General features: G+C 34.7%; 1 protein-coding gene across 1 annotated transcript in view; it reads left to right on the top strand.

Moving 5' to 3' along the window:
* The first annotated feature begins 1,299 nt into the window (after positions 1–1,299).
* BBS7 (Bardet-Biedl syndrome 7) overlaps positions 1,300–27,602 on the top strand; it is a 49,701-nt gene continuing 23,398 nt past the window's right edge. Inside the window, exons 1-10 of the mRNA XM_063108458.1 lie at positions 1,300–1,436; positions 7,473–7,538; positions 11,668–11,730; positions 13,287–13,462; positions 16,139–16,325; positions 17,476–17,548; positions 17,892–18,008; positions 19,667–19,797; positions 24,475–24,559; positions 25,325–25,427. Coding sequence (XP_062964528.1) covers positions 1,401–1,436; positions 7,473–7,538; positions 11,668–11,730; positions 13,287–13,462; positions 16,139–16,325; positions 17,476–17,548; positions 17,892–18,008; positions 19,667–19,797; positions 24,475–24,559; positions 25,325–25,427 — 1,037 coding nt within the window. The 5' untranslated portion in view covers positions 1,300–1,400. The remainder of the gene's footprint in view (positions 1,437–7,472; positions 7,539–11,667; positions 11,731–13,286; positions 13,463–16,138; positions 16,326–17,475; positions 17,549–17,891; positions 18,009–19,666; positions 19,798–24,474; positions 24,560–25,324; positions 25,428–27,602) is intronic.

Below are 27,602 nucleotides of genomic sequence, written 5' to 3'. Positions count from 1 at the left end.
CATGTCACACACTAGCAAAAAACAAAAAATATTTCATATAATGATGTCCTTTATGAAGCAGCAAAAAATGTTAATTTTAAATCTCAACTTTCGAGTACATTTAAAAAAAAATTCTGTGTGATGACATGGGAAGCATGCATAAAACACTTTTGAAGTACATTAGTTGTATCAAGGAAAAGCAGTTGTGTGATTGAGCTGCTCGGTGGACTCACTGCTTTTTCCATGGAACACTTTCTATCTGAAGTCACTACTGACAGACAAATTATGATTATTCAGACTTGAATATTTTGCATATATTTTCTTATGAATTCAAGAAAGGAACCTATTGGTTAAAGGAAAACAATGGACATTTGTTCTCAGTGTTTAAAATTCAAGCTTTCAAGCACAAATCAGAATTTTGGAAAATGTGTACTCAACATCTGCATTTGACAGCTTTCCAACACAAACTCTTCTAAGATCCATGGTGATATTAACAAATAGGATGTTTTATTTTTTTGGATGTTATATAAGTTGCATTCCACATTGCAACTAATCTTTCAAAAACTACCACTTATTCAGCTTGGACCAAATTTTCTTCGTATACTTAAACAAACACAACAAATAGCAACAGATTGAACGCAGAAGCAGATCTGGGACTCCTGCAGTCTACTATTAAGGTGGACAATAAATACGAGTAGATTTGCACAAAATGCCAGTAGTTTTAATTTTTTTATTTTGGCAAATAAATTTTTTATTAAGATATTTATGAAATGAGTTTTTTAATAAATTAATTTTAAAAATTCCAGTTCTGATGTCTAATACGGTAAATATTAATAGATAACTCATATATACAAAAGGTCTTTGGAGTCCTCAATAATGTTTACAAGTTTTGTAATGGGGTCCTAAGGCAAGAAGTTTGAGAACTGCTGCTGTAAGCTAACGTCCATAACGGTGAAACCTAATTCTTTGCGGGACCCTTTCCAGTGTCAGGGTGAAATAGGTCAGAATCTAGAAGAGTTTCACATTAGTGCTCTCCACACAGATGGAGAAAGACGCCGAGGATTAGCTCAGGGCAGTCCCGAGGGTGAAGCCAAGGCCGCCTCTCCGGTCTCTCTGGAAACCGCCCTTCCCAGGTTTCCTGGACATCGTCTTTCGTTCCTCTCCGCCTCTGATTGGAGCAGGCCCAGGAGAGAGGCGGGGCTTCTTTGCGTTCAGGGGCCACTCTCGTGAGCGAGCTGACGTCACGCTGGAGGCCGCTGCCCGGTCGCCTCGCCTGTGCATCTCCCGCCGAGGCAGTGGTAGCCGGGGTCGTTCCTCAGAGAGAACGCGGGCGGCCTGCTCGACAGGGCCCGAGGCCTGCGGGCGGGCATCTCTTCCTCCTGTTTCGGCCCTGAACTGCGCGGCGCATCCGTGCCGCCGTCATGGATCTGATTTTAAACCGAGCGGATTATTTACAGGTAAACCTGAGGGATGGGGCGGGCGCCGCGCTGGGTGAGCCCGGCTCCCTGAGAGGATTCGTTACTTCCCTCTACGTCGGTCCGGGTTACTGGGAGCGGGTGCGGAGGCGAAGGAGCCGGGCTGGGTCCTGCCCTCCCGGAGCCCTCCCGGCACCCTCCCTACTACCCCCCCAGTCTCCTCACGGACAGCTCTCGACATCTGTGACGGTCAGCGGGGACTTGGAAAGAAGCAACACACAGTCCCCGGTGCTGGCGCCTGCCGGGTCCTGACGCGGTCAGATCTCGGATTCCTCCCCAGTGTCCTTCTCCGCCTCCTCCTCCCCGGCTGCAGCTACCTGTGGGCCTCTGACTGCCGAATCTCCGTCTCTATCTGGTCCCTTCTCCTGAGCGCCAGACACTCGTTTCTTACTGGGAGCGGGACCGCCCCAGCCAGATATAAGGAAAGCAATGACAGCCGTATACTGAGCATCCAGTTTCTAAGAGCTTAGCATACATAAATATTTAATCTTCATAAAAAGTTTGAAGTAGGTAGTACTACAAATGAGGACCCAGGGACTCAGAGAAGGTAAATAATTTGCTTAATAGCTAAAAATTATGGAGTCGCTGTTTGAATTAAAGTCTTGGACTTCAGAGCTGGTGTTCTTTCTATTACACCACATTGCCTTTCAGGGAATGATCTGTTTCCCAATTCCCCATCTCCTCCTTTTTCAGCCATCCTATTTTAGCTAACGGTACAAACATTTGCCCAGTTTCCCTGGGAGTTATACTCGGTACTTCCTACCTTAATATCTTCCATATTCAACCAGTCACCACATTTTTCTGCTTTTATCTTCTAAATATCTCTTGAATCTATCCCATTTTTCTCCATCTTCATTACCCTCAATTCGGGTTCTTATCTTCTCTTGCTTGGATAATTGAAATAGCCTCCTAATTGGGCTCCTAGTCTCCAGCTTCACTTCCTTCCAAGCCATCCTTTCCATCACTTCCTAGATGGATGTTTCAGAAATACAAATCGAAACAGATTACTTTAAAATTAAATACTACTCCCTCGAAGGCAGAATATAGTCATATATCTATACTATAATCAAATGCTTTCATAATCTGTTGTTTTCTCCAGTTTCTCTCCCATTAGTTCCATTCTCCTCCCGTAAGTATATAAAACTAGTGACAGTTCCCTGCTGAACAAGTCATGCTGTTTTCATCCTCTGTACCTTTTGTAAAATTATATATATATACACACACACACACAAATATATAGTTTTGTTTTGGCTTTTTTTGACAGCTGGCTGGTACAGGGATTATATTTTTTAATTGTGGTAAAATATATATAATTGCAGTTTTAACCATTTTTAAACATACAATTCTGTAAAATTAATTTCATTCACAATGCTGTGTCACCATCACCTCTGTTTCTAAAACTTTTTCTTCATTTTAGACATAGACTTTGTACCCATTAAGCAATTATGTCCCATTATTCTTTCCCTTCAGTTTCTGGTAACCTCTAATCTACTTCTATCTCTGAATTTTTTTTTTTTCATTTTTCTTTTTTTTTAATTGACCCATGATAATTGTATATTTTATGGAGTACAATGTGATATTTGGGTACATTTATACAATGTGTAATGATCATATCAGGGTAATTAGCAAATCTGCTGGGAAGATTCAAAATACTCTGTACTAGCTACTTGAAGTTTCACAATAATTTGTTGTTAACTGTAGTCTCCCTACAGTGCTGCAGAGTACTAGATCTTATCCTTCTTATCTAGCTACAATTTTGTGTCTATTGATCACCCTCTACCTATATCTCCCTCCCCACTTCTCTTCACAATCTCTAGTAAATACTATTCTACTCTCCACTTCCATGAGATCAACTTTTTTAGCTTTTACATATGAGTGAGAACATGTGGTATTTTTTTTTTCTGTACCTGGCCTGTTTTACTTAAAATAAGTTTCTCCAAGTTCATCCATGTTGCTGCACATGGCAGAATTTCATTCTTTTTTGGCTGAGTGGTATTCCATTGTGTATATATACCACATTTTCTTTATCCAGTCATTTGTTGATAGCCATTTAGGTTGGTTCCATATCTTGACAATTTTGAATGGAGCCACAATAGATGTGGGAGTGGTATCCATTTGACATGTTGATTTCCCTTCCTTTGGATATATACCCAGTAGTGAGATTGCTGGATCATATGGTAGTTCTATTTCTAGTCTTTTGGGAAACCTCATACTGTTGGAAAACATATGGCTGTACTAATTTACAGTCCTATCAACCATTTAGAAAGTTTCCTCTTTTTCTGCAACCTCACCAGCATTTCTTATTTTTTGTCTTTTTGATAATAACCATTCTAACTGGGGTGAGATGATATCTCATTGTGGTTTTAATTTGCATTTCTCTGATAATTAGTAATGTTGAGTGTTTTTTCATGTACCTGTTGGCCATTATATGTCTTCTTTTGAGAAATGGCTATTCGAGTCTTTTGCCATTTTTTGATTGGATTACTTGTTTTCTTGCTATTGAGTTGTTTGAGCTCCTGTATATTCTGCATACTAATCCCTTGTCAGGTGTATAGTTTTCAAATATTTTCTCCCATTCTGCAGGTTGTCTCTTCGCTCTGTTGATTGTTTCAGGTGCTTCTGCACTTTGCTGTGCAGAAGCTTTTTAGTTAGAAATAATCCCATTTGCCTGTTTTTGCTTCTGTTGCCTGTGCTTTTGAGGTCCTCCTCATAAAGTCTTTGCCCAGCCTGATGTCCTGACACATTTCCCTTATGTTTTCTTCTAGTAGTTTTATGGTTTGGGGTCTTACATTTAAATCTTTAATCCATTTTGAGCTGATTTTTGTATATGGTGAGAGATAGGGATCTAGTTTTCTTCTGCATATGGATCTCCACTTTTCTTAGCACCATTTATTGAAGAGACTATCCTTTCCCCAATGCATATACTTGGCATCTTTGTCAAAAATCATCTGGCTATTGGTATGTGGATTTAGTTCTGGGTTCTCCACTGTGTTCCATTGGTCCATTTGTTTTTATGCCAGTACCATGCCATTTTGGCTGCCATAGCTTTGTAGTATATTTTTAAGTCAGGTAGTATCATGCCTCCAGCTTTGTTCTTTTTGCTCAGGGTTGTTTTGCCTATTCCGGGTCTTTTGTGATTCCATATAGGATTGTTTCTTCTATTTCTGTGAAGAATGTCATTAGTTTTTTGATAAGGGTTGCATTGAATCTATAGCTCACTTTTGTTAGTATAATTATTTTCACAATATTAATTCTTTCAAACCACGACATGGAATGTCTTTCCATTTCTTTGTGTCCTTTTTAATCTCTCTCACCAGTATTTATAGTTTTCCTTTTTGAGTTCTTTCACCTCCTTGGTTAAATTAATTTCTAGGTATTTTATTTTTTTGGTAGCTATTGTAAATGGAATTGCTTTCTTGATTTCTTTTTCATCTTGCTTGTTACTGATGTATAGTAATGCTACTGATTTTTGTATGTTGATTTTGTATCCTGCAACTTTACAGAATTTGTTTATCAGTTTTAAGAGTTTTTTTGGTGGAGTTGCTAGGTTTTTCTATATGTGAGATCATGTTGTCTACGAACAGGGACAATTTGACTTCCTCTTTTCCAATTTGGATGCCCTTCATTTCTTTCTCTTGCCTAATTGTTCTAGTTAGGACTTCCAGCACTATGTTGAATTCTAGAATGGAGGGAGTGGGCATCCTTGTTTTGTTCCAGATCTTAGAGGAAGAGCTTTCAGCTTTTCCCCGTTCAGGATGATATTAGCTGTCAGTTTGTCATATATGGCCTTTATTGTGTTGAGGTATGTTCTTTCTATGCCTAATTTGTTGAGGGCTTTTATCATGAAAAGATGTTGTATTTTATCAAATGCTTTTTTTGTGTCAATTGAGATGATCATTTTTTTTTCTTTCATTCTGTTGATGTGATATATCACGTTTATTGACTTGTGTATGTTCAGCCAATCTTGCATCCCTGGAATAAATCCCATTTGATCATGGTAAATGATCTTTTTAATATGCTGGTGGATTCTGCGTGTTAGTAGTTTGTTGAGGATTTTTGCACCAATATTCATCAGGAATATTGGCCTATAGTTTTCTTTTTTTTGTTGTGTCCTTGTTTGGTTTTGGTATCATGGTAATACTGGCCTTTTAGAATGAGTTTGGGAGAGTTACCTCCTCTTCAGTTTTTTGGAAGAATTTGAGAAAAATTGGTATTAATTCTTTTTTAAATGTTTGGTAGAATTCGGCAGTGGAGCCATCCAATCTTGGACTTTATTTTAATGGGAGACTTTATTATTATTCAGTTTTGTTACTTGTAATCAGTCTGTTCAGGCTTTGTAGTACTTGGTTCAATCTTGGTAGATTGTGTGTGTCCGGGAATTTATCCATTTCCTCCAGGCTTTCCAATTTGTTGGTATATAGTTGTTCATGATAATCTCTAATAATATTCTGTATTTCTGTGGTATCATTTGTAGTGTCTCTTTTGTCATTTCTGATTTTATGTCTTTTCTCTGTTTTTCTTGGTTAGTATAGCTAATGGTTTGTCTATTTTGTTTATCTTTTCAGAAAACCAACATTTTGTTTTGGTGATTTTTTGTGTTATTATTTTTGGTCTCAATTTTGTTTATTTCTGCTCTGATCTTTATTATCTTTCCTTCTGCTAATTTTGGGGTTGGTTTGTTCTTGCTTTTCAAGTTCCTTAAGATGCATTGTTAGGTTGTTTATTTGAAATCTTTCTACTTTTCTAATGTAGGTGTTTATTGTTATAAACTTCCCTCATAGTACTGCCTTAGCTGTGTCCTATAGGTTTTTCTATGCTGTATTTCTGTCTTCATTTGTTTCAAGAAATTTTTAAATTTTCTTCTTAATCTTTTCTTTAACCCATTGGTCATTCAGGAGCATGTTGTTTAATTTCCACGAATTTTTTGTATAGTTTCCATGTTTGCTATGTCTGCAAGTGCCTTAACAACCTACACTTGGGAGGTTTCTGGTGGCAGTGGCATAGCTCCACTGGGTCTCGGCTCACTGGGTTGATTCTCAGGCTGGGTGTGTGTGTGTGTGTGTGCACACTAGATCAGTCATCTCAGAAGCTGGCTCACTGGGCTTGGGGTTGTTGGACTGATTCTCAGCTGGGGGTGTGGGCACATGGCATGTCAGGGTCTCTGGGACAGGTACACCAGTGGCAAGATTGCTGTGCTGGTTCTCTGAACAAAGGTGGGCCGGCCACAGGCACATCAGCCAGGTTTTTTCTCACTTGGATGTGTGGGCATGTGATGGCTCAAAGATTCAGGGTTGGGTCTGTTATGGGGGTGATAGCTGGGCTGTTTCCCTGAGCCAGGGGCATGGGCACACTTTGTCTTGGCTCTCTGGGTGTGGGTCTGCTGGGGGGTCAGTCTGCTGAACCACTTCTTGAGTCTGGATTTGAGGTCATGCTTCCCTTGGTGGTTTGGGAGCAGGTCTGCCAAAGGCGGGGCCACTGAGCTGTGGGTGAGGTTGCAGGGTGGGTGTACCATGAAGGGGGCTGGCCAGCTGCTTCTTCAGCAGAAGGCAAGGTTGTGGGGCTAGCCTGCTGAGAGGGGGCTGGCCAGCTGCTTCTGGGCGGTTTTGTAAAATAATCTTCATCATCAGTTATATTAGATGTTATTGTCATCAGCATCTTTCCAAAGATCTTTAATCACTTTATGAAAAATCTTCAACAACTGTATGAAGTTGGAAAAGAAGGTTTCTAGAAATATTTTTTCATGAAGCACCTTACCAGTAATGTCATATAATTAATTTTGGCTTGACAACATTTTAGGATAAGTTTTACTATTTTTGGTTGTTTCCTGTATTCTGATTTTTATGACATATTTCTTTAGAAAATAAATTTATCACTGATAATAATAGTTATATCACTGATTTCAGGGAAAAAAAAAGGCTCACTATATTCTGAAATCTGCTGGCCTTTTCATCTCTGATGTAATAACTTCAAATTATAGTGTTTCAGAAAACATTCACTAGGTGGCTGGTATTTCCATAGGTGGGAGTGACCTCTCAGAAGACTATGAAGCTACTTCCTGCCTCAAGACATAGAACCACACAAAAGGTACTGATTTTTCTTCCAGTTCTCCTTACCTCTGACAGAGAGGCTCATATTTCTTTCTTTATTGGTAAGTTATTCTTTTAAGAGTGCTAATGTTAAAATGGAAATAAATTTCTTTTAATTTGAGCAGAAATTGGAATACCAAAGTACATTTACAGACAGTACTTTTCTTGGACATTAAAATTATTAGGTACAAGGGCTGGCCTGTGGCTCACTTGGGAGAATGTGGTGCTGATAACACTAAGACCACAGGTTCGGATCCCTGTATAGAGATGGCTGGTTAGCTCACTTGGGAGAGCGTGGTGCTAACAACACCAAGTCAAGGGTTAAGATCCCCTTACTGGTCATCTTTAAAAAAAAAAAAAAATTATTATGTACTTTTAGTAAATAGTGTAAACGAACTTGTCAAAACCCTTACTCCATTTTTCTAGTAATAATTCACTCTGTGTACTTGAATGTGCCAGATTGGGTATATAGAAAAAGAAATATAAAACACAGTAGATACAGAAAAAATGCTTTATTTAAACTTTCTCATGTCATTATTTTGATGATGAATTTTGTGTTTAACAATATTGATTATTTTTATAGAAATATTGATCATATGATTTCCACAAAACATTTATTTTTTAAAATTTATTTATTATTGTTATTATTTTTTTTAAATTCTAAGATTTTGTGGAGCAGTTGGAGGGGTGGGGGAGATGGGAACAGGAAGGGGAATAGGGTGGGAGCAGAGGAGTGGTCGAGGCCCGTGGTCTACAAAATGATTATAATTTCGTAGTAGACTAGCAGGATATTTTGATAGCTGCAAATTAAATACATTATTCTGATATATTAACATTTTATCAAGATAAATCAACATATTTCTGATTGTTATTTATTATATTCAGTGTACTAGATCCGCACTTCTCAAACTTTTTGGTCTCAGGACCCCTTTACACACTTAAGTTATTCAGGATCTTAAAGAATTTTTGTTTATGTATATTATATCTATCAGTAGTTACTGTATTAAAATTAAAACTGAGAAATGTTTAAAATATTATTTTACTTTAAAAATAATAAACCCATTACATATTTATATAAATAACATACTTTTATGAAAAATAACTATTTTTCAAAGCAAAAAAAATTTAGTGAGAATAGGGGCATTATGTTACATTTGTGCAAATTATTTAGTATCTGGCATAAGGCAGATGGATTCTAATATCTGTTTTCTGCATCAGTGTGTTGTGTGATATGTTGTTTTGGTTGAAATATATGAAGAAAATCCAGTTTACACAGAAACATAGTTCTAAAACATAGAAATAGGGAGGAGTATTTAAATAACTTTTCCAGATAATTATGACTTTTCCTATTTAATACTATACCTAAACTTAATAAGTAGATGTTTCTTAAACATTAGTTGCAATGTGGAATCTGAAACTATATTGACGAACTTTTCATACTTTGTTACATTAGAATCCATTGGTCTGTCTTTTCCCATGTATGCTTTTATACTTCCAGTAATGGTCATTTGAGATTATTGGTTCATTGAGTTATATATATCTTCCAAGTGTTGACACATTATAGAATATTATTTTAGAATATCAAACAAATATTATAGAATATCAAACAAATGACATTTGTTTCATAATAATAATATCAAGACTGATCTCATCAGAAAAAATGTTCATTATTTCAAAGCTTTCAAGTTCACAGGGGCAGATACAAGTTTTCCAAAGTACTGAAAGAACTTTCATTTGAAAGGTCAAATTTTATCATTAGCAACAGATTATGTCAGTTGTTTTCCTTTGTAGTGACAGGCTCACTTCCTTCAATTCTGAGAAAATACCAAATATCCAAGTGTTAATAACAATAGTTTTCAGTTATTCTTTAATTCTTAAAAGTGGTGTTTCTTTAGAAAAGTGGGGAGTTTAACTCAAACAATTACACAGTTGCTTTCCCTCAAGACTGTTTTGGTATGCAGCAGAAGTGCTTTATGCCTACTTCTTATTTTGTTACAATAAATATTAAAAAGATGCCTCAAGGGTTGAGATTTAATAAAATTAATGCTTGTTTTATTGCCTCATCTAGGACCTTCTTATGTGAAACTGGATTTTTTTTTTTTTTTGCTCTCAAGTGGTGATGAAGATTAGTTACCATTGGTATAGTTTGGTGTCATTGTTTTGATTCTTGCCAGACATTGGCAATTTTACCCACCATTGCTTCTGCACCATCATTGCAAATATCAACCCAGTGAAAAAGGAAAATAAAGATTTAATATTATTAAAACGTTAGTTTAGACTTGACAGTCCTCTGAAAGTGTCCCACTGATCCCTAGGATTCCAGGGATCACACTTTCAGAATTCCTTTTGTTACAAGTTATTGTCAAAAAATTCAAAAGCTTAAATATTCTTTTATAAATTTTTCATCTGAAAATAAATCTCTACCAATACCAAAGTTCCATAAATCACCTGAAAATGTGTACATAATTATTGGTGAATGTGCATTGTTCTGAGAAGAGGGTCCACAGCTTTCATCAAATACACAAAAAGGTTTGCGATCCCTGCAGAAAGTTAAGAATCAGTGCCCAAGAATATGCTCTTTGCAATATTAACTTTGTGATATTTGCGACTTGTTTTATGTCCTAATACATGGTCAGTTTTCTAATGTTCCTGTGTGCTTGAAAGAACATTTATACTGTATTTCTTGGGATGCATGATTAATTAATTAATTTATACATACATACACCCTACATATATGTACATGTATTCATAGATACATATGTGCATATATATTAGATGAAAGGTAATTGTTTTCCTAGTGTATATCCTTATCTTTTGTCTGCTTGATTATCCCTTTCAGAGGAAGAAGTGTAAAATTCCCCCTTATATTTATTTCAAAATAATACAGTGGCCACATGTTGATAATTGTTGAAGATAGGTGATGGACACATGAGAATTCATTATAATATTCTGTGTACTTTTTCATATGTTAAAATTATTTCCTTAAAAAGGTCTAAAAGGGCTGGCTGGTTAGCTCACTCGGGAGAGCATGGTGCTGGTAACACTAAGGTGGAGGGTTTGGATTCTCTTACTGGCCAGGTGCCAAAAAAAGCCAAACAAAGCCCCAAAACAAGACAAACCAAAAGGTTTAAGAAATTATCAAATTGGTCAGTCATAACCTTATTTGATAATCTATTTAAAAATTAATCTTATGTTTTTATGCTCCAGTTAAGGGGAAAAAAATTACCTCTCTGGCCAGTTCTGTTCAAATTCTCTTATTCTGTTAACATTGTAGGAACAAAATATATGGCCAATTACTTTCATAATGAATCTCAAAACCTTCTCCTAGGGCCCTTTCTTATTCTTTGGAGGATTATTTTTTGTGGGGGTGTCTTCCCTAGATTTTCTGATCTCTACTTTTTAAGTCATAATCTGTATAATGAGATTCTTGCTTTGTCCATATCTCTTCCCTGTATTAACGGAGATGAAAAAAAGAATTACATGATTACTCAAGCACTATGTATGCATTGAGGCCCGGATGGACTGCACTTCAGTAATTTCCCCATTAGGAGGGGCAAAACTGAATGTGTCAGCCCCCTCCAAAGTTAGTCTCTCCCTTTTATTGTAAAGACAAAGACGTTTTACAAGAAAATTCATTGATTTAACCATTACAAAAACAAGGATATCAGCAGAATTATGGCTAACAAATGGAAAACTAGTAACATCATTGAAATAAGCAAAGTGACATTCCATAATGCAGTTTGCAAAAGGTTAAGTTGATCCACCAACAAAAGCTTGTTCTTAGCAAATACTGTGTTTTCCTACAGCAGTTTCCTCAGTATTTTTACATAACAATCGGTAGGTTAACCTGCTCTCAAGGGTGTCTGTCCTTGAGAGCCAGCAACTTTGCTGTAATACAATTCTGTATCCTCAACAGAGACTTTAGCCTGGGGAAAGTTTCCTGTATTTTGCAAGTTTAACATTTCTATATGTAATTTGAAAAGGTTTGGTCACACCTGAAACTACAGGGCTTTGGAAACTAGGCCCTGTGAAATACATTTGCTTTATAAATGTTAGTATACTCCACAATATACAATTACTAGGGCATAATAAAATAGTGATTTTACACTCTCTTCAATCTATTACAGGTGGTTATTGGAGATCATGAGGGGGTAGTTACATGCTTTGGAATGAAGAAAGGAGAAGCAGTGGTAAGTATAGATTTTTTAAGGAGAACAAAGGATCCTAAAAGAGAATTGAATTGCACTTACTGAAAACTCCTAGCTTAAAAATTTCCTAAAATACAGACAATGGAAAATGGGTTGTGAGGGAAATGGTTATATGAAGTATGAAGCTGTAGGCAGCCCGAGAGTCATTTGCTAGCTAGCTGTAAAACACCTTTGGCAACCCTGGTGGTGTATAGATTTTCTATGCTGTGTAACAAATTACCTTGAATTTAAGCATTTAAAATAACACACATTTATTATCTCACAGTTTCTGTGGGTCAGGAGTATGGGCTCAGGGTTTCATATAGCTGCAATTTAGGTATCAGCTGGCTGTGTTCCTTTCTAGAGCTTGGGGTCTTATTTCAAGCTCATGTGGTTGTTAGCAGAATTTAGTTCCTTGCTCTTGTACAACTGAGGTCCCTGCTTTATTACCATCTGTAAGTTAGGGGCTGCTGTCAGCTCCTTGAGGTCCCTACAGTTCTTTTCCATGTGGTCCTCTCACAGTCCCTTTCACAACTTGGTAACCTAATTCTTCAAAACCAGCAGGAAAATATCTCTAGTCTGCTAAGATATTACTATATAACATAATGTAATCACGGACATGACTACCCCATCACCTTTGCCACTTAGTGTAATTTAATCAAGGAAGTGATTAATATTATGTTATTATATTCACATTTCATAGTTTACAAGTAGTGGGTCTGAGATGTGAACTCTGATATTCATCATACATTATACAGAATTTACAAAAACATGAAGAGAGTAAAAACAACCAGAAACCCAATGTTTCCATTATTCATATATCCTCCTAGATACTTTATTCTCTGTGTATAAAGTCATTGAGTGGTGGGAGGGAAAGAAACTGGTACAAATACTAAAATGGAAAGTAACTAGGAATACATTAATGATGAGAGTATTGTTTTCAGTTAAGTGAAGAGACACGATTATAGGTGTTAAGTTATACATTCACATTTTCATTAAATTTTATTGTCCTTTACTACTAAAATTTATAAAAATTGTAAAGAAACCAGAAGAGATTAGTTTTAAAAAGATGGTTAAAGTGTAAAAAATATGTCCATTGGCCCTAATTAAAGAATTTGCCAAGTGGACTTTTCTGTAGATAGGAATATTGTTTAAACCATTGCTTCTCAAACTTTTATGTGTACAGGAATCAGCTAGGGAATCCTGTTAAAATGAAGATTTTCATATAGTAGACCTGGGATTGTGCTTGAGCTTCTGCATTTTTAATAAATTGAGTGATGCTAATGTTGCTGTTAGTGAACCCTACTTTGAGTTACAAGGGTTTAGACTTCAATTATGTCATTAAAATATATGTGGGAATATATATCTTTGCAATATATATTGGATACTTAGCAAAAAAACATATCTACTAAAGTAAATTGATTATTACTTAAAGGTTTTTCTATGTAGTGGAACTATAACATTTTGTACATTTAAAATCATAGCACTTTTTTATGGTAGGGGAAAATATTTACAATAAAATAACATATACTTACTTTTTTCCCAAATGATTTTTACAGGCAGTGTTCAAGACTTTACCAGGGCAGAAGATTGCAAGGCTTGAACTAGGAGGGCTTCTTAACACACCTCAGGAGAAAATTTTTATTGCTGCAGGATCTGAGATTAGAGGCTTCACGAAGAGAGGAAAACAGTTTCTCTCTTTTGAAACAAACCTCACTGAAAGCATTAAAGCTATGTATGTTTATTTTTCTATTTTATATTTTTACTTATCTGTTTATAATATTCATCTATTTGTATAGATATAGAGCATCTAAGTATCATATCTAAATAGGTTTTCTAGAAAATAAAATTACTAAAGGTACTAGTATTTTATTAGTCAGAAACTAAATTTGGGCTGTCTGGTTGCTCAGTTGGTTACAGTGTGGTGTTTTAGCACTGAGATCAAGGGTTCAGACCCCTGTACCAGCCAGCTGCCAAAAAAAAAAAAAAAAAAGGAAACCAAATTTGATTTAGAATCAATCCAAAATTGATTGGCTTTTTAAATGTTTTCTTTTTAAGAACTTTATTGTGTTTATACATTCATTTTTGACTACTGGGTTAATTATGACTCATGATCAAGGTAGAGAGAAAAAAGTGAAAGAAATCTCCAGATATTTATGTTCTTGTTCCTTGGCTGTCTTTGGTAGTTCTGGTTTTGAGGTAACATCATTATGTTAAAAGGCTGGCCATTAAAGTTGGTGACTACCTCTAGGGTATAATTTCAGGTCTTACACACACACACACACACACACACACACTTTTTTTTTTTTTTGGTGGGTGTGGGGATCTGAACCCTTGACCTTGGTGTTATCAGCAGCACGCTGTAACCAAGTGAACTAACCAGCCAGCCCCTCTTAAATGTTTTTACTGGTGTGGCAGAGGTGGGATGGAAAGGTTCTTCACTCAATTTTTGAAAATTTATTATCTGAATCCTCACATTTATAAGGTTTCATAGGAAAACACAGCTTATAACTTGAAAATATTTGTAAAATCCATCCTTCCTTGATTAATTCTGCCATCTATCTTTACTCTTGTCAAAAATAATGATTGCTAAATAGTATTTTGCCCAATATGATGTAAATATAATGAAGATTGATTGCAAAGAGGAGTTTCAAATCTTGAAAAAAATACAGAATTTTATGAGGTTGATAAAAATGATATTAAGAAGACTACTCAATCATGTGCAGAGCCACAAAGTGAGGCCACTTAATAACTGAAGAGAAAATCAGTGAGGATCATTATAGGATAAGCTCTTCAGAAAATAATTTTAATAACAAAAAAATTTTAACTAGATCTTCAAATAAAATTACTCTCTTTACAATCACATGGTGATGGCAATCTTTTTTTTTTTTTTTTTTTTAGTTTATTTGTTTACTTTTACTAAACAAACTTTAGGATATGCAATAGGACTGAGCATTTTTTTTTTTTTTAATTAATTTTGTTTTTGGCAGCTGGCCGGTACATGTAGAACTGGGCATTTTAAAGACCTCACTGTCTTCACCTGATGTCACTAAATTTTTGAATCATACTCCTTTTTAAAAAATTCCACACACTGTAAGCAGCCTTTTGATTATAATGCAGCTTTGCAAGCAGCATGCCTATAAGATTCATGGGAAAAGAAAAAGAGGAAAAAGAAACACAGAGAAATAGAAATAAAGCAAAGGTGGCAAAATGTTGACAAGTGGCAAATCCAGGTAAAAGGTATATGGTTGTTCAGTGGACCACTCTCGAGTTTTTTAATATAGGTTTGAATCTTTTCAATGTAAAAAATTGGGGAGACAGAAATGAGATAATTTTCTCAGTGAGCTAACCACGTTTGGGAATCAAATACCCATAAAACTAATTAGAAAAGCCTGAAGAAGATCACCATTTTCACTCGTGTTTTGGTAAACAGAGAAAGCAGAATAAATATTCAAACCTACATATTATAAAACAATCAACACTTACATAATATTTCTCCTCTAGAATCCAAAAAATACAAAAATTCCTATAAAAACATTAATTTTCTGATTCATCCTTAAAACCTTTTGGTTCTGTAGACAGTTACTACCTTTTAAATCTTCATTGTTCTCTAAAGTCTTCTTATTCAATATGTGGTCAGGGGGACCAATAACATTGCATCACCTGTGACTTCTTAGAAATGCAGAATTTCTGAATCAAACCCAAATCTTAAAATGTACTGTTATGTTCCAAGGAAGAGTTGAACTTGATGCAAGATCAAATAGCAAACCAATTGGATACTGCAATTTCAGTGGTGTGCCTTCATATTCAAACCATATCTCACTAATGTCTTCTTGTCTCATAACCTTCTGAAAATGCTTTTTCACTTTGTCCGTTACCAAAATCAAATAACAGTCTTGGCAAAAGTGAGTAGTATGGTTCTGCTTCTCTTTCAGTTATCTCATCCTGATAAAGAGTGAAGCAAGTTGGAATTCGTCCAAACCACACATCTCAAAGCACATCATTGTCATCTATCATTCTTCCAGTGGTTAAAGCAGTACATGTAGGCTAAAATATTTTTTCAACCCAAACCAAACCTACCCAAAGCACCAGCTCCTCCTCTGGCTTCCTGCACCATTGGAGATGCTCGGGTCCTGGGCTCTGGAGGGATGGCAGGGCAGGTTGGTTGCCTGCCTGACACTGGTGATGGCAAACTTGAAATGAAAGATATATTTTGCTAGTAAATAATTTTTGTCAAAAAATTTCAGCACCTCCAAGTGAAAACTTGATTCAGTCTAAGAATTAGAACATAGTTCTCTGTGATAGTAAAATGTATAAACGAACTGTTTTCATCTCTGAAAAATATTCAGGAGTTACTTGTGCTTATTTTTAAAAATATGGATGTCTTAAATTAGTATTTTAATGTTCTCAGGCACATATCTGGCTCAGACCTCTTTCTCAGTGCAAGTTACATCTATAACCATTACTGTGACTGCAAAGACCAACATTATTACCTTTCTGGGGACAAAATCAATGATGTCATCTGCCTTCCAGTGGAAAGATTACCTTGTATTACACCAGTATTGGCTTGCCAGGACAGAGTCCTCAGAGTTCTACAGGTTGCTGTTATTTCCATTTTTATAATTCTTTATAATTTAGGTAAATTAATATTGATGAACATTGTGTACTCGAAATAAATTAGTGACTACTACTTTAGGTGTCCTACATAAAATTATATCTGGAAAAAATTTTTTTAATTTAATTGATAAGTTATTATTATTATTTTTTACTTGAGGCAAATGTGTTGAGATATTTTGCAAGTTTTTAGAGGCATATATGGAAGAAAAAGTGTCTTTTCCTCTCCTCATCCACAATTTCTGAGCTAGTATAATCAGAGTGGAATACTTTCACTATAGAGAACCTACTTTTCCAGGTTTTTTTTTCTGGATTTCTTCCTCCATCATCCTCCCCTTCCCCAAAAATCAAATTAAAGGAGGAAATTGGGTTGGGGTGAGGGTGTTATGTAATTTGAGTTTACCTACCATTTATGGCACTATAGAATTTTGTAAACACTCAGTAAATATTTGTTGGATAAGTAAATGAGTGATAGAGGTAGAAATCATTTTGGTGTCTTTATATTTCTAGTAAAAATCATGGTGTGCTAAAACAGCTCTTTCAGGTCATTTTTGTTAGTAATAACAGTTACCACTATGTCTTTTTGGGAATGGCTTTTAGTAGAATACACAAACACTCTACAGGACCCTTAAAATAAAGTTGAAATGTATATCATGTAACAGGTGGATTAATTAGATCAGAAACTTAGACTGATAATGGTTGGTGCAGTTGATCTAAAAGTTTAGCTGTGAATTCCATTTGGAATTCCATAGCCCGATGGCTATTTCTCGGCGTCAGCCCTTTTGAAGAAGGCAAAATCCAGTGATTCTATGAAGGCTTTTTTTCCCAATGGGCAATCAAAGTAATATTCAAGTTTCAGTCTAGAGGTATGAATCATTAATTTCTCTCCTGGCTTTCAAATATGAGTTGTTTGAACAAGGATTTTAACAGGAGCTGGTTAGCATTCAGTTTGAAATTGATCTGGCTGAATTCTAGGATTCTGCTTTGTTTAACAAGAAAAGATCCATATGCTTATTGTTAAAGAAATTCTAGATGTTATTGAGCACTATATTTGAATATTGATGTTATCCGTGAATGCCTATATTATTTAAAATTTGATTCTGTTTCAGTTTTTAAGTACTTGTTCTCCTTCAGGGATCAGACGTGATGTATGAAATTGAAGTTCCTGGCCCACCTACCGTCTTAGCACTGCACAATGGAAATGGCGGTAATTAAGATTTCATTTTTCACCATTAACTGTATGTTTATAAAGAATAATAAGTGAAAATAGGAAATTGTAGAAAGAACATGAACTGGAATTGAGGCAGTTTTCACTAACAATAGTGAATTATTGAACTTAATTTTCAGTTTCTTATTGGAATTAGATGAAAGGGAAGGGTCTTATGGTTATAAAATTTTGTACTATACTGTATAACCTCCTCCCAAATCAAGTTTCCTGTCTTTTTATAATATTCAAAACATGAGATTTTTTTATGTAAAAATATTTTAATTTTAAAGAGATATTATGACTTGAGGGATGAATATAATATGTTGACTTTAATTATTACTAGGTGACTCTGGAGAAGACCTTTTGTTTGGAACATCAGATGGAAAACTTGGGCTTGTTCAGATCACTACATCCAAACCAATACACAAGTGGGAAATTCGAAATGAGAAAAAGAGGGGAGGTATGCTTTTGATGTATGTATGTAGTTCAGATTCTGAAATTTCAATGATTATTAAATAAAATATCTTAGATTATACAATTCATTCTATTTTACTTACTCATATTGTAAAGCAGACTTAGCAATTCACAGAGCAACCTCTGATATACCTACTAATTGTTTATCAGGTCTATCTTACTATTAGCATGATTTTTTAAAGTAAGAAATGACCATAGTAATTTGGGATAGATAGGCTTTTTATAGTCTAATGTCCATCATTCTATGCTAAAATCTACTTTTAATTATCTGAGGTAGGGAATTAATTGGAATCTGGGAGTATTTGGTATGAGGCAAAGAAGTGCAGTGGGTCAGGGAAATTCCTATTTTCTAGAGAATTTATACCTTTCTAAGGTGTTTATACCTGACTCGGTAGGTAGTGAAATGGCTATTTATATGTATAGGATGTTTGTCTATTGTTCATTTATTCCTTCAACAAATACTTACTTGTTAGGGGAGACACAGTATAAACAAGTGAAAACATAAGATAACCAGACCTAGTCACCTGAAGATAATACAACAGGGCAGTGTATTAGAAAGTGATGGTAGAAGGAGGAGGTCTACTTTTAGACTAGGTAGTCAGAGAAACCCTTTTTGAAGAGGTGAAATTTGAGCTGAGATCTGATTGATAAGAAAAAGAGTTAGCTTGTAATACCAAGGTCAAGGGTTTGGATCCCCATATCAGCCAGCCACAAAACAAAAACAAAAAACAAAAAAGGAGTGCTTTGAAAATTTGGGGGAAAAGAATGTTCCAGGAAGAGGAAAAAATAAGTGCAAAGGACTTGGGACAGACTTGATTCATATGAGGAACAGTATGAAGACCAGTGTGGCTAAATGCATTAACGTGGTATGAGATGAAGAGGTAGAATGGGGCCAAATTGTGTAGATCCTTGTAAGCCTTGGAAAAGAGTTTGAATTTTAATCTAAGTGCAGTGGGAAGTCATTGAAGAATTGTAAGTGGGAGTGTGACATGATCTAATTTACTAAAGCAAAACAAAACAAGCAAAATACCCAACATAGAGGATGGCTTTTGGGGGAAGCAGGTCAAAATTAGAAGCATGGCGACCAGTTAGAGGTTATAGTGATTATAATTTATCCTAATCTAAGCTAAGAGTAGCTGGAAATAGAAAGGTGACAATTTCAGTATATATTGTGGAGGTACAGCAGATAGAATTTTTTAGTGGATTTTATATGAGGAGTGAGAAAAAAAAAAGTCAGAGATGTAGCCTAAATTTTTGTCCTGGTATTATTTACTCAGATGGGGGAAGACTGGGGAAGGAGCAGTATTGAGGGAGTGTGGTAAAGAGGGGAATAGAGTTTTGTGTGGGGTATGGAAAGTTTGAGATGCAGATGTCTATGAGATGATGCTGAATTGGATATATGAGTCTGTAGCTCTGGGGAGAGGCCAAAGAGAGATGTAAATTTAAAGGCCATTGGGACACAGATTATATTTAAAGCCCTGGAAATAGATGAATGTGGATGGAAAATAGAAGGGCACCTGATTATGCTCAAAGTTTTTATTTCCCCATTCTGAGTTGGTATACACATATTTTTATTCTTACTTGGTATATACTTTATATATATATATATATATATTTTGATAACTTATCATATCTTTTTTTAAGGTATTTTGTGTATTGACAGCTTTGACATTGTGGGTGATGGAGTTAAAGATTTACTTGTTGGAAGAGATGATGGAATGGTGGAAGTGTATAGTTTTCATAGTGCAAATGAGCCTGTTCTGCGATTTGATCAGGTAAGTTCATTAAGGGTTATATATACTTATTATTGGTCAAATTATTATAGAGATGACTGATGGTTTGAAAGTGAAAATATATTAAAATTTTGTGTTTGGTTTAAAATATTGCTATTCTGATGTTCTGATATTCTAAATCTTTTTTAAGGGCCAGCCCGTGGCTCACTTGGGAGAGTGTGGTGCTGATAACACCAAGGCCATGGGTTCGGATCCCTATATACGGATGGCCAAACCGTTCACTTGGGAGAGCATGGTACTGACAACACCAAGTCAAGGGTTAAGATCCCCTTTCTGGTCATCTTTTAGAAAAAAAAAATCTTCTTTAGACTTACTCTAGTATTTTAATAATAGACTATTGCCTTCAGCTCAATAATAAATTACATTTTTATTATACTTCTAAATATTCCTATAAATTTCTAAAGCATTAAATATTTTTCCTTAGTTTCTATTATGCATAACACTTACATTATAGAAGTAACAATGTTTCAGTAACATAAATGAGACTGTTGTTTTAATGTAATAAGATTTTAGGAATAAAATCATATTGTTAGGACAGTATCAGAAATACCCTTAAGCGAAGATAAAAAAGTAGCAGTTTCGCTTCTAACCACTCAAAGTTCAGCTGTATCTATTACTAGATAAAAGTAATTCTGTGGGCTGGCCAGTTAGCTCAGTTGGTTAGAGTATGGCATTATAACACCAAGGTCAAGGGTTTGGATCCCTGTACTGGACAGCCACCAAAAAAAAAAGGAATTTTAGTTTACAAATTTTAAATGTAATTAAGCTTGTTTATGCCAAGGTGTAAAGTCACACAGAGAAACATATTGTGGTATAAATTGAATTTTTTATTTTCATGAACTGATATACTCCAGTCCAGGCTTCCCCATCCTATCTCATGCAGGATGCATTGAGCTGTTTAAAAACACAAAATGTCCGCAACTCAGTATCAACCCTTTTCTTTTCTTTTATCTAATTTCTCTAATAGTGGTTCTTCCCAATTCCAACTTTGTTTAACCTGCAGTTCTGCAAATACATGTGGTTTGATGCATCAAGTATATTATATAGACCTTATGGGGATAAAAATATTACAGTTGAGCTTATTTTATACATTTATTTAAAATTTTTTCATCTAACTTTGGTGTAAAAAGTCATCTGCTAATGATGCAAGTAATAGTTTGGGCTTAAAAGCATATAATCACTTTTTGTTTAAGATCTGCTTTTTCTCATCAGCCTTTGAGCAATTTTCCTAGTAGAGCCCAAGTCTCCTCTTTGACTTCTATTCCAAATCCCAGTAATGAAATAACATTTATCTGATCTGCCAGGTCTGACACTAAGAAATCCTATCTTTCCACTATTTCTTCTGCTTATTTAATGACATGTACTGCTTTCAGGTTATGCTTAGGCCGCTAATACTCTGTCTCATCTTGGATTCATGATATCACTGTCTTTGTTGTTTTCCCAATCAGGAGAAGACTACTTATCCGACACAGTTTGGACTGGTAGTTGGTTGGTTAATCAAAAAAGTTAAGGGGCAAATCATAAAAAGATAAAATATGTATACCTCAAATCATATTTTAACTTAAATTTATGAATATATATTTATTTGCCAATATTTTGAGGACTGACCAAGGTCTTTTTTTTACGAGTTTAATTCTCCTGACTGGCATTCCATGTTGTTTTCTTATATAAACCACATCCATACTATACTGCCTAGGATCTCTGGTTTTATGGTTATGTGATTGATTTTTTTAAAAGATGATAATTAGCTAAATCTACAGCTCCAAGACTTTTACAAAAATGCATTTGAAATATTTAAGATAAATGAATTTCATTAAAATGTTTTGGCAAAAAATGTATAGAAATGCACGGCTTTAAAAAATTTTTTTGTAACTTTTTCTGACTGTATTGGGTCAAATAAGATACTTGTAAGTGAAAGAGTAAAAGTTATAATGTATAGTCACCTGATAAACCACTCAGCAGTTGAGAATGTATGTGACTCTTGACTGGGTAAAACATTCTTCAGTAAGTCAGGTGATTTCCAATATTTTGCTTTCCATGAATTGAAGGAGGTTTTAATTGATTTGCCAGATGATGTATTATTAAAAAACATTATTGGTGGTAGATCACTTGGTGGTTTTAGGTATATAACTTATAAGATATTTCAAAAATTGAGTGAACTTTCTATAACAAAATTTTAAAGATTCTCATCAACATTTTTAGGTGACTGAGGTTGATTGGTGCTTATATCTGTAAAATGAAAAATAGGAATATAACTGATATTGAACCCACTTTCATTTTAGCAATATGTAGTATTCATTTCCAATACCTGAATAATTTGGAAGGAAATAAAAGTCCAACTTATAAGATACATTTTCTGCAGAATTTTGATTTTGTGATTATTATTTACTAAGACATATATTATATATATATAAAACATATCAACTTGTATATTACATACCAAATATATATTTGTCTGTCAATAGTGTAATACTAATAATGATAGAAATTTCTAGTGCTTAGAGCTAATGCTTAGAGTTCAGACAAATATATATATTTGTCAATTGTGTAATACTAATAATGATAGAAATTGCTAATGCTTAGAGCTTTATGATCACATAAGATAATTTCAATTTAAATATTTTTTGGTTGTAGACAAGCGTAAAAGAAGTATGAAAGTATTTCAGGCCTATGCCATTGGATTAAAATAAAAGTATGTGGGGGAAGTGGAATGAAAATAAGCGTTCAAGGAGAAAAAGGAACAATGTAAAATTTTCAGCTGTTAAAGAAAGATTTGTTTTTCCATTTTCTAAGTCAACGATTGTATGTATACATTTGTTCTGGTATTTAGGTTCATTGGGCATGATTAAAAGATGTGACAATTTTATTTTAAAAGGATATTATTTATAACTTACAGAAATTACATTCTTTGTAACTATTTAAATTGTGTTGAAAAATCTAGGAGTCAACTTAAAATGTATAGGGGATGCATAGTTTTGTTCAGAATTATTTTAGTGAGATCATGAACAAAAAGTCTGAAGTCTTCTGCTATACATGAGATCAATGGGGACGCTTGTTAAAAATGCAGATATTAGACCCCACCTGTGAACCTAAGTTTATGCAATTTATAATCGAACCTTTGTTACTTGAATCTCTCAAGTAATTAGCCTTAGGAATAACTAAGCATGACTTGCAGAATAGCTCAGATGTTTGCTTCCAATAGGGTAGGTGAAGAGAACGAGTATTTTGTTGATTGATTGGTATAATACTAGTGTCCGTTCCTTCCACTGCCTCTTCTAAAACAATGTTTCTCAGCCTGGCCTGCTAAGAGTTTCCTACCAGAGTTTTTCAAACTGCTAATCAAAACCCATTAGTGGATTGCCAATGCATTTTTTAAAAAATGAAATAGAATAGATTAGAATATATCATAGTGTGTCACAGACCTTTAAGTTATATACATTGTTGTATATGTTCATGTGTATTAGTGAATTTCTGTTGCTTATAACAGAATACATGAAACTGGGCTGGCCAGAGAGCTCAGTTGGTTAGAGCATGGTGTTACAACACTAAGATCAAGGTTTCATTCAGATCCCTGAACCAGCCAGCAGCCAAAAAAAAAAAAAAAAAGAATACATGAAACTGGGTAGTTTAGAAAGAAATGAAATTTATTTCTTACAGTTTTGGAGGCTGGGAAGTGCAAAGTCCAGGGAATGCATTTGGTAAGGGCCTTTTTCTTGGTGGTGACTCTCCACAGAGATGCAGGGTGTCATGTGGCAAGAATGGGCTTAGCTAGAAAGCTAACCTACTCACTCACTGTCCTTATAAAGCCATCAGAACCATGCCTGTGACCAGCCATTAAACCATCAGCCCATTACTCCATGAATGGATGAATTCATTCACTAGGGCACAGTCCTTACAATCTAATCATGCTAGACCCCACCTTTCAAATACATTATTGGACTTCCCACCCTCTTAACACTGGTACAATGGAGATTAAGTTTCCAATACATAAACTTTTGGGGAACACATTTGACCCATAGCAGAATGTATACCAGATTGCAAATAAAATGTATTGCTTGCTTTCCAGATAGCTTGAAAGCCACTGACCTAGAGTGCTTGTTAAAAATACAAGTTCCTAATTGACTTACCTAAGTAATTATTGTCAGACAAGTTTGTGCAGTATTACTTAAACAGTGCCTATTGTAAACCCTGAACCATCTGAAAAACTTGGTTTCTCTCCTAAAGGGTCCATGTTTGCCGTCGTCTTCTTTATTCATCTAAAAAACTATTTGGAGGAAACACATGTCAAGTGGTCTGTGGAATTCAGATAATACACTAAACTTATTGGGAGCTTTACTTATATGATAAAAAAAAAACATTTCTTTATATAAATAAACTATTTTTCCTCATTAGATTAGATTATACGTACTGTTAGCTAAGTGGTACACACAAATATACTGGAGTCATTTTGAATCTTCTTTCTCAAATTTAAAAACACAGGAATGCTTTGCCGTTTAATTAATATTTTGTCTTTCTGATCTCAGTGTCTGCACATAATAAGCACTGAATAAATATATGGTGAATGACCAGAGACAGAAAAATAAATTTTGTGACTGATTTTAACATACCTGTGAAATTTTTAGTTATTAATGAAGTACTTGTTCTCAAATTTGTTCTCAGATGTTTTCTGAAAGTGTCACATCTATCCAGGGTGGTTGTGTAGGGAAAGATGGCTATGATGAAATCGTGGTGTCTGCATATTCAGGTAAAGTAAATGATAATAGGTAGTTGAAGAAAGAATCAATAACAAAAAATTTAATAAATTGCTTTTGATGGCTACTTTTAAAGTAAGTGTTATTAGTAAATCACTTATCTACAGCATTGAAAACTTTATTTGGTAAAAAATAAGGAGGTAAGACTAGGCTTGTTGCTTTATTAAACAGTTAATATTTGAATAATACTTTTTAAGAGTGCTTAGCATGTCTCTAGTAACTTTGAAAATTAAATGATATTCTTTAGTTTAAAGAGAAGTATTTATTCAGATTTAGTTTATGTTTTGGACTATGTGCATTTCTTATAAAAACTTGCTTTTGAGTAGGTAAGTATTGCATTCTTACAATAGTCAGGTGAACGTTTAGATTTCCATGAAAATAATTTTTGAAAGGCAATTCTTATTTGCCAGCTATTTTTGAATTTTCTAGAATGTGTTGATTTATTTCTTACTTGAAAACTAAGACTGCTAAGAAGTGAAAGACTCCCTTATTTATAGTATTCTAGTATTTCAGGCAAAAAAAAAAAAAAAAGAAAATAGTATCACAAATGCCTAAGTAATTTCTTCATGCTTAAGTAGTTTTCTAGCTTGATTTTGTTTTTGTTTTGTTTTGTTTTTTGAAGAAGTCCTAGGGATGAGTTGATTGATGCTGGTGGACAAAGGGTCATGTATATTGGGGTTTCTGCTACAGAGTGTGTAATATCTCTCTTTTAAAACTAGCAGCACTAAATGGTGCATAATTGCAATTCGTCTCTACAGGATGGGTTACAGGTCTGACAACAGAGCCCATTCAGAAGGAAAGTGGACCAGGAGAAGAACTAAAAATTAATCAGGAAATGCAGAATAAAATTTCTTCTTTACGGTAACTTTGAGTTGTTTTTTTTTTCTTTGTCTCATGAAGAGTAGTTGTTGCTTTTTATTACTTAGAGTGGCAGTATATTTTATTGGAAGGAATAATATTAATTAGTTTATCATCTTTTAAAATTTTTATTTAAAAATTTTTTTATTGGAACATATTCATTGCACATATTTATGGGGTATGGAGTTGTATTTCAATACATGTATATGATGTGTGCTGATTTGTTCTGGGTAATTAGCCTATTCATCATTATAAGACTTAATCATTTCTTTGTGATGTGCACATTTAATTTCCTCTTTCTAGCTGTTTAGTTACATGCAGTAAATCATTATTGATTATAGATTTCTGGGTCAACTGTATACCAATAGGACTTATTTTTCCTATATTGCTGTACTCTTGTGTCCATTAATCAGCCTCTCACTATTCCACTTCCCCCTCTCCCCTTTCCTGCCTCTAGTAACCATAGTTCTTCTCTCTCATTTTAATAGTTCAACTTATTATTATTATTATTCATTTGTTTTGTTCTCTTTTTTAGCTCCCACATATGAGTGAGAACATGGGGCATTTCTCTTTCTGTGCCTGGCTTATTTGACTTAAAATAATTTTCTCCTGGTTTATCAGTGTCACTGCACATGGCAGAACTTCATTCTTTTTTATGGCTGAGAAGTATTACATTGTGTATATGTACCACATTTTCTTTATCCACTCATCTGTAGATGGACATTTAGGTTGGTTCCATATCTTGGCTATTATAAATGTAGCTGTGATAAACATGGGAGTGCAGTCTCCCTTTGACATCATGTTTTCCATTCCTTTGGGTATATACCCAGTAGTGGGATTGCTGGGTCATACGGTAGTTCTATCTGTAGTTGTTTGAGAAACCTCCATACTGCTTTCCATAATGGCTGCGCTAGTTTACAGTCCCACCAACAAGTGTATAAGGGTTCCTCTTTCTCTGCATCCTCACCATCATTTGTTATTTTCTGTCTTTCTGGTAATAACCAGTCTAACTGAGGTGAAATGGTATCTCAGTGTGGTTTGATTTGCATTTCCTTGATGATTAGTGATGATGAGCATATTTTTCATATACTTATTGGCCATTTGTATGTCTTCTTTTGAGAAATGTCTATTGAGCATCCTTACCCATTTTTTAATTCAGTTATTTGTTTTTTTACTATTACGGTGTTTGAGTTCCTTGTATATTGTAGAAATTAGCCCATTGTCAGATGCATAGTTTGCAAATGTTTTCTCCCTATTTTTAGGTTGTCTCTTTGATCTGTTGATTGTTTCCTTTGCTGTGCAGAAGCTTTTTAGTTTGATATAATCCCATTTGCTTATTTTTACTTTTGTTGCCTGTGCTTTTGAGATGTTATTCATAAAATCTTTGCCTAGCATTATGTCCTGTAGTGTTTCCCCTGTGTTTTCTTTTAGAAGTTTTATAGTTTCAGGTCTTACGTTTTAGGCTTTTAATACGTTTTAAGTTGATTTTTGTTTATGGTAGAGATAGGGGTTTAGATTCATTCTTCTACACATGGATATCCAGGTTTCCCAGCACCATTTATTGAAGAGGCTGTCTTTTCCCAGATGTATGTTTTTGGTGCTTTTACCAAAGATCAATTGGCTGTGGGTTTATTTCTGGACTTTCTATTCTGTTTAATTGGCCCAAGTGTCTGTTTTATACCATGGTGTTTTGGTTACTGTAATTTTGTAGTATAATTTGAAGTCAGGTAGTGTAATGCCTCCAGCTCTACTCTTTATACTCGTGGGGTCTTTTGTTGTTCTGTATTAATGTTAGGATTGTTTCTTCTGTTTCTGTGAAGAATGTCATTGGTAATTTGATAGGCATTGTATTGAAACTAGATTGTTTTGGGTAGTTTGGACATTTTCACAACATTAATTCTACCAATCCATGAACATAGACTGTCTTTCCATTTTTTATGTCCTCTGTAATTTCTTTTATCAGTGTTTTATAGTTTTCATTGTAGAAATCTTTCACCTCTTTGATTAGATTTATTCCTAGGTATTTTTTTTTTTTTTTGGTAGCTGTTGTAATTAGTGTTGCTTTCTTGATTTCTCTTTCTGCTAGTTCGTTGTTTGTATATAGAAAGGCTACTGACTTTTGTATATTGATTTTTATCTCCTGCAATTTTACTAAATTTGTTTATCAGCTGTAAGAGT

Source organism: Cynocephalus volans, chromosome 9 (genome assembly GCF_027409185.1).
Source record: "Cynocephalus volans isolate mCynVol1 chromosome 9, mCynVol1.pri, whole genome shotgun sequence".
NCBI classification, from domain to species: Eukaryota; Metazoa; Chordata; class Mammalia; order Dermoptera; family Cynocephalidae; genus Cynocephalus; species Cynocephalus volans.
Note: the sequence above shows the minus strand (reverse complement) of the source record. Positions and strands in the feature narration are given on the sequence as shown.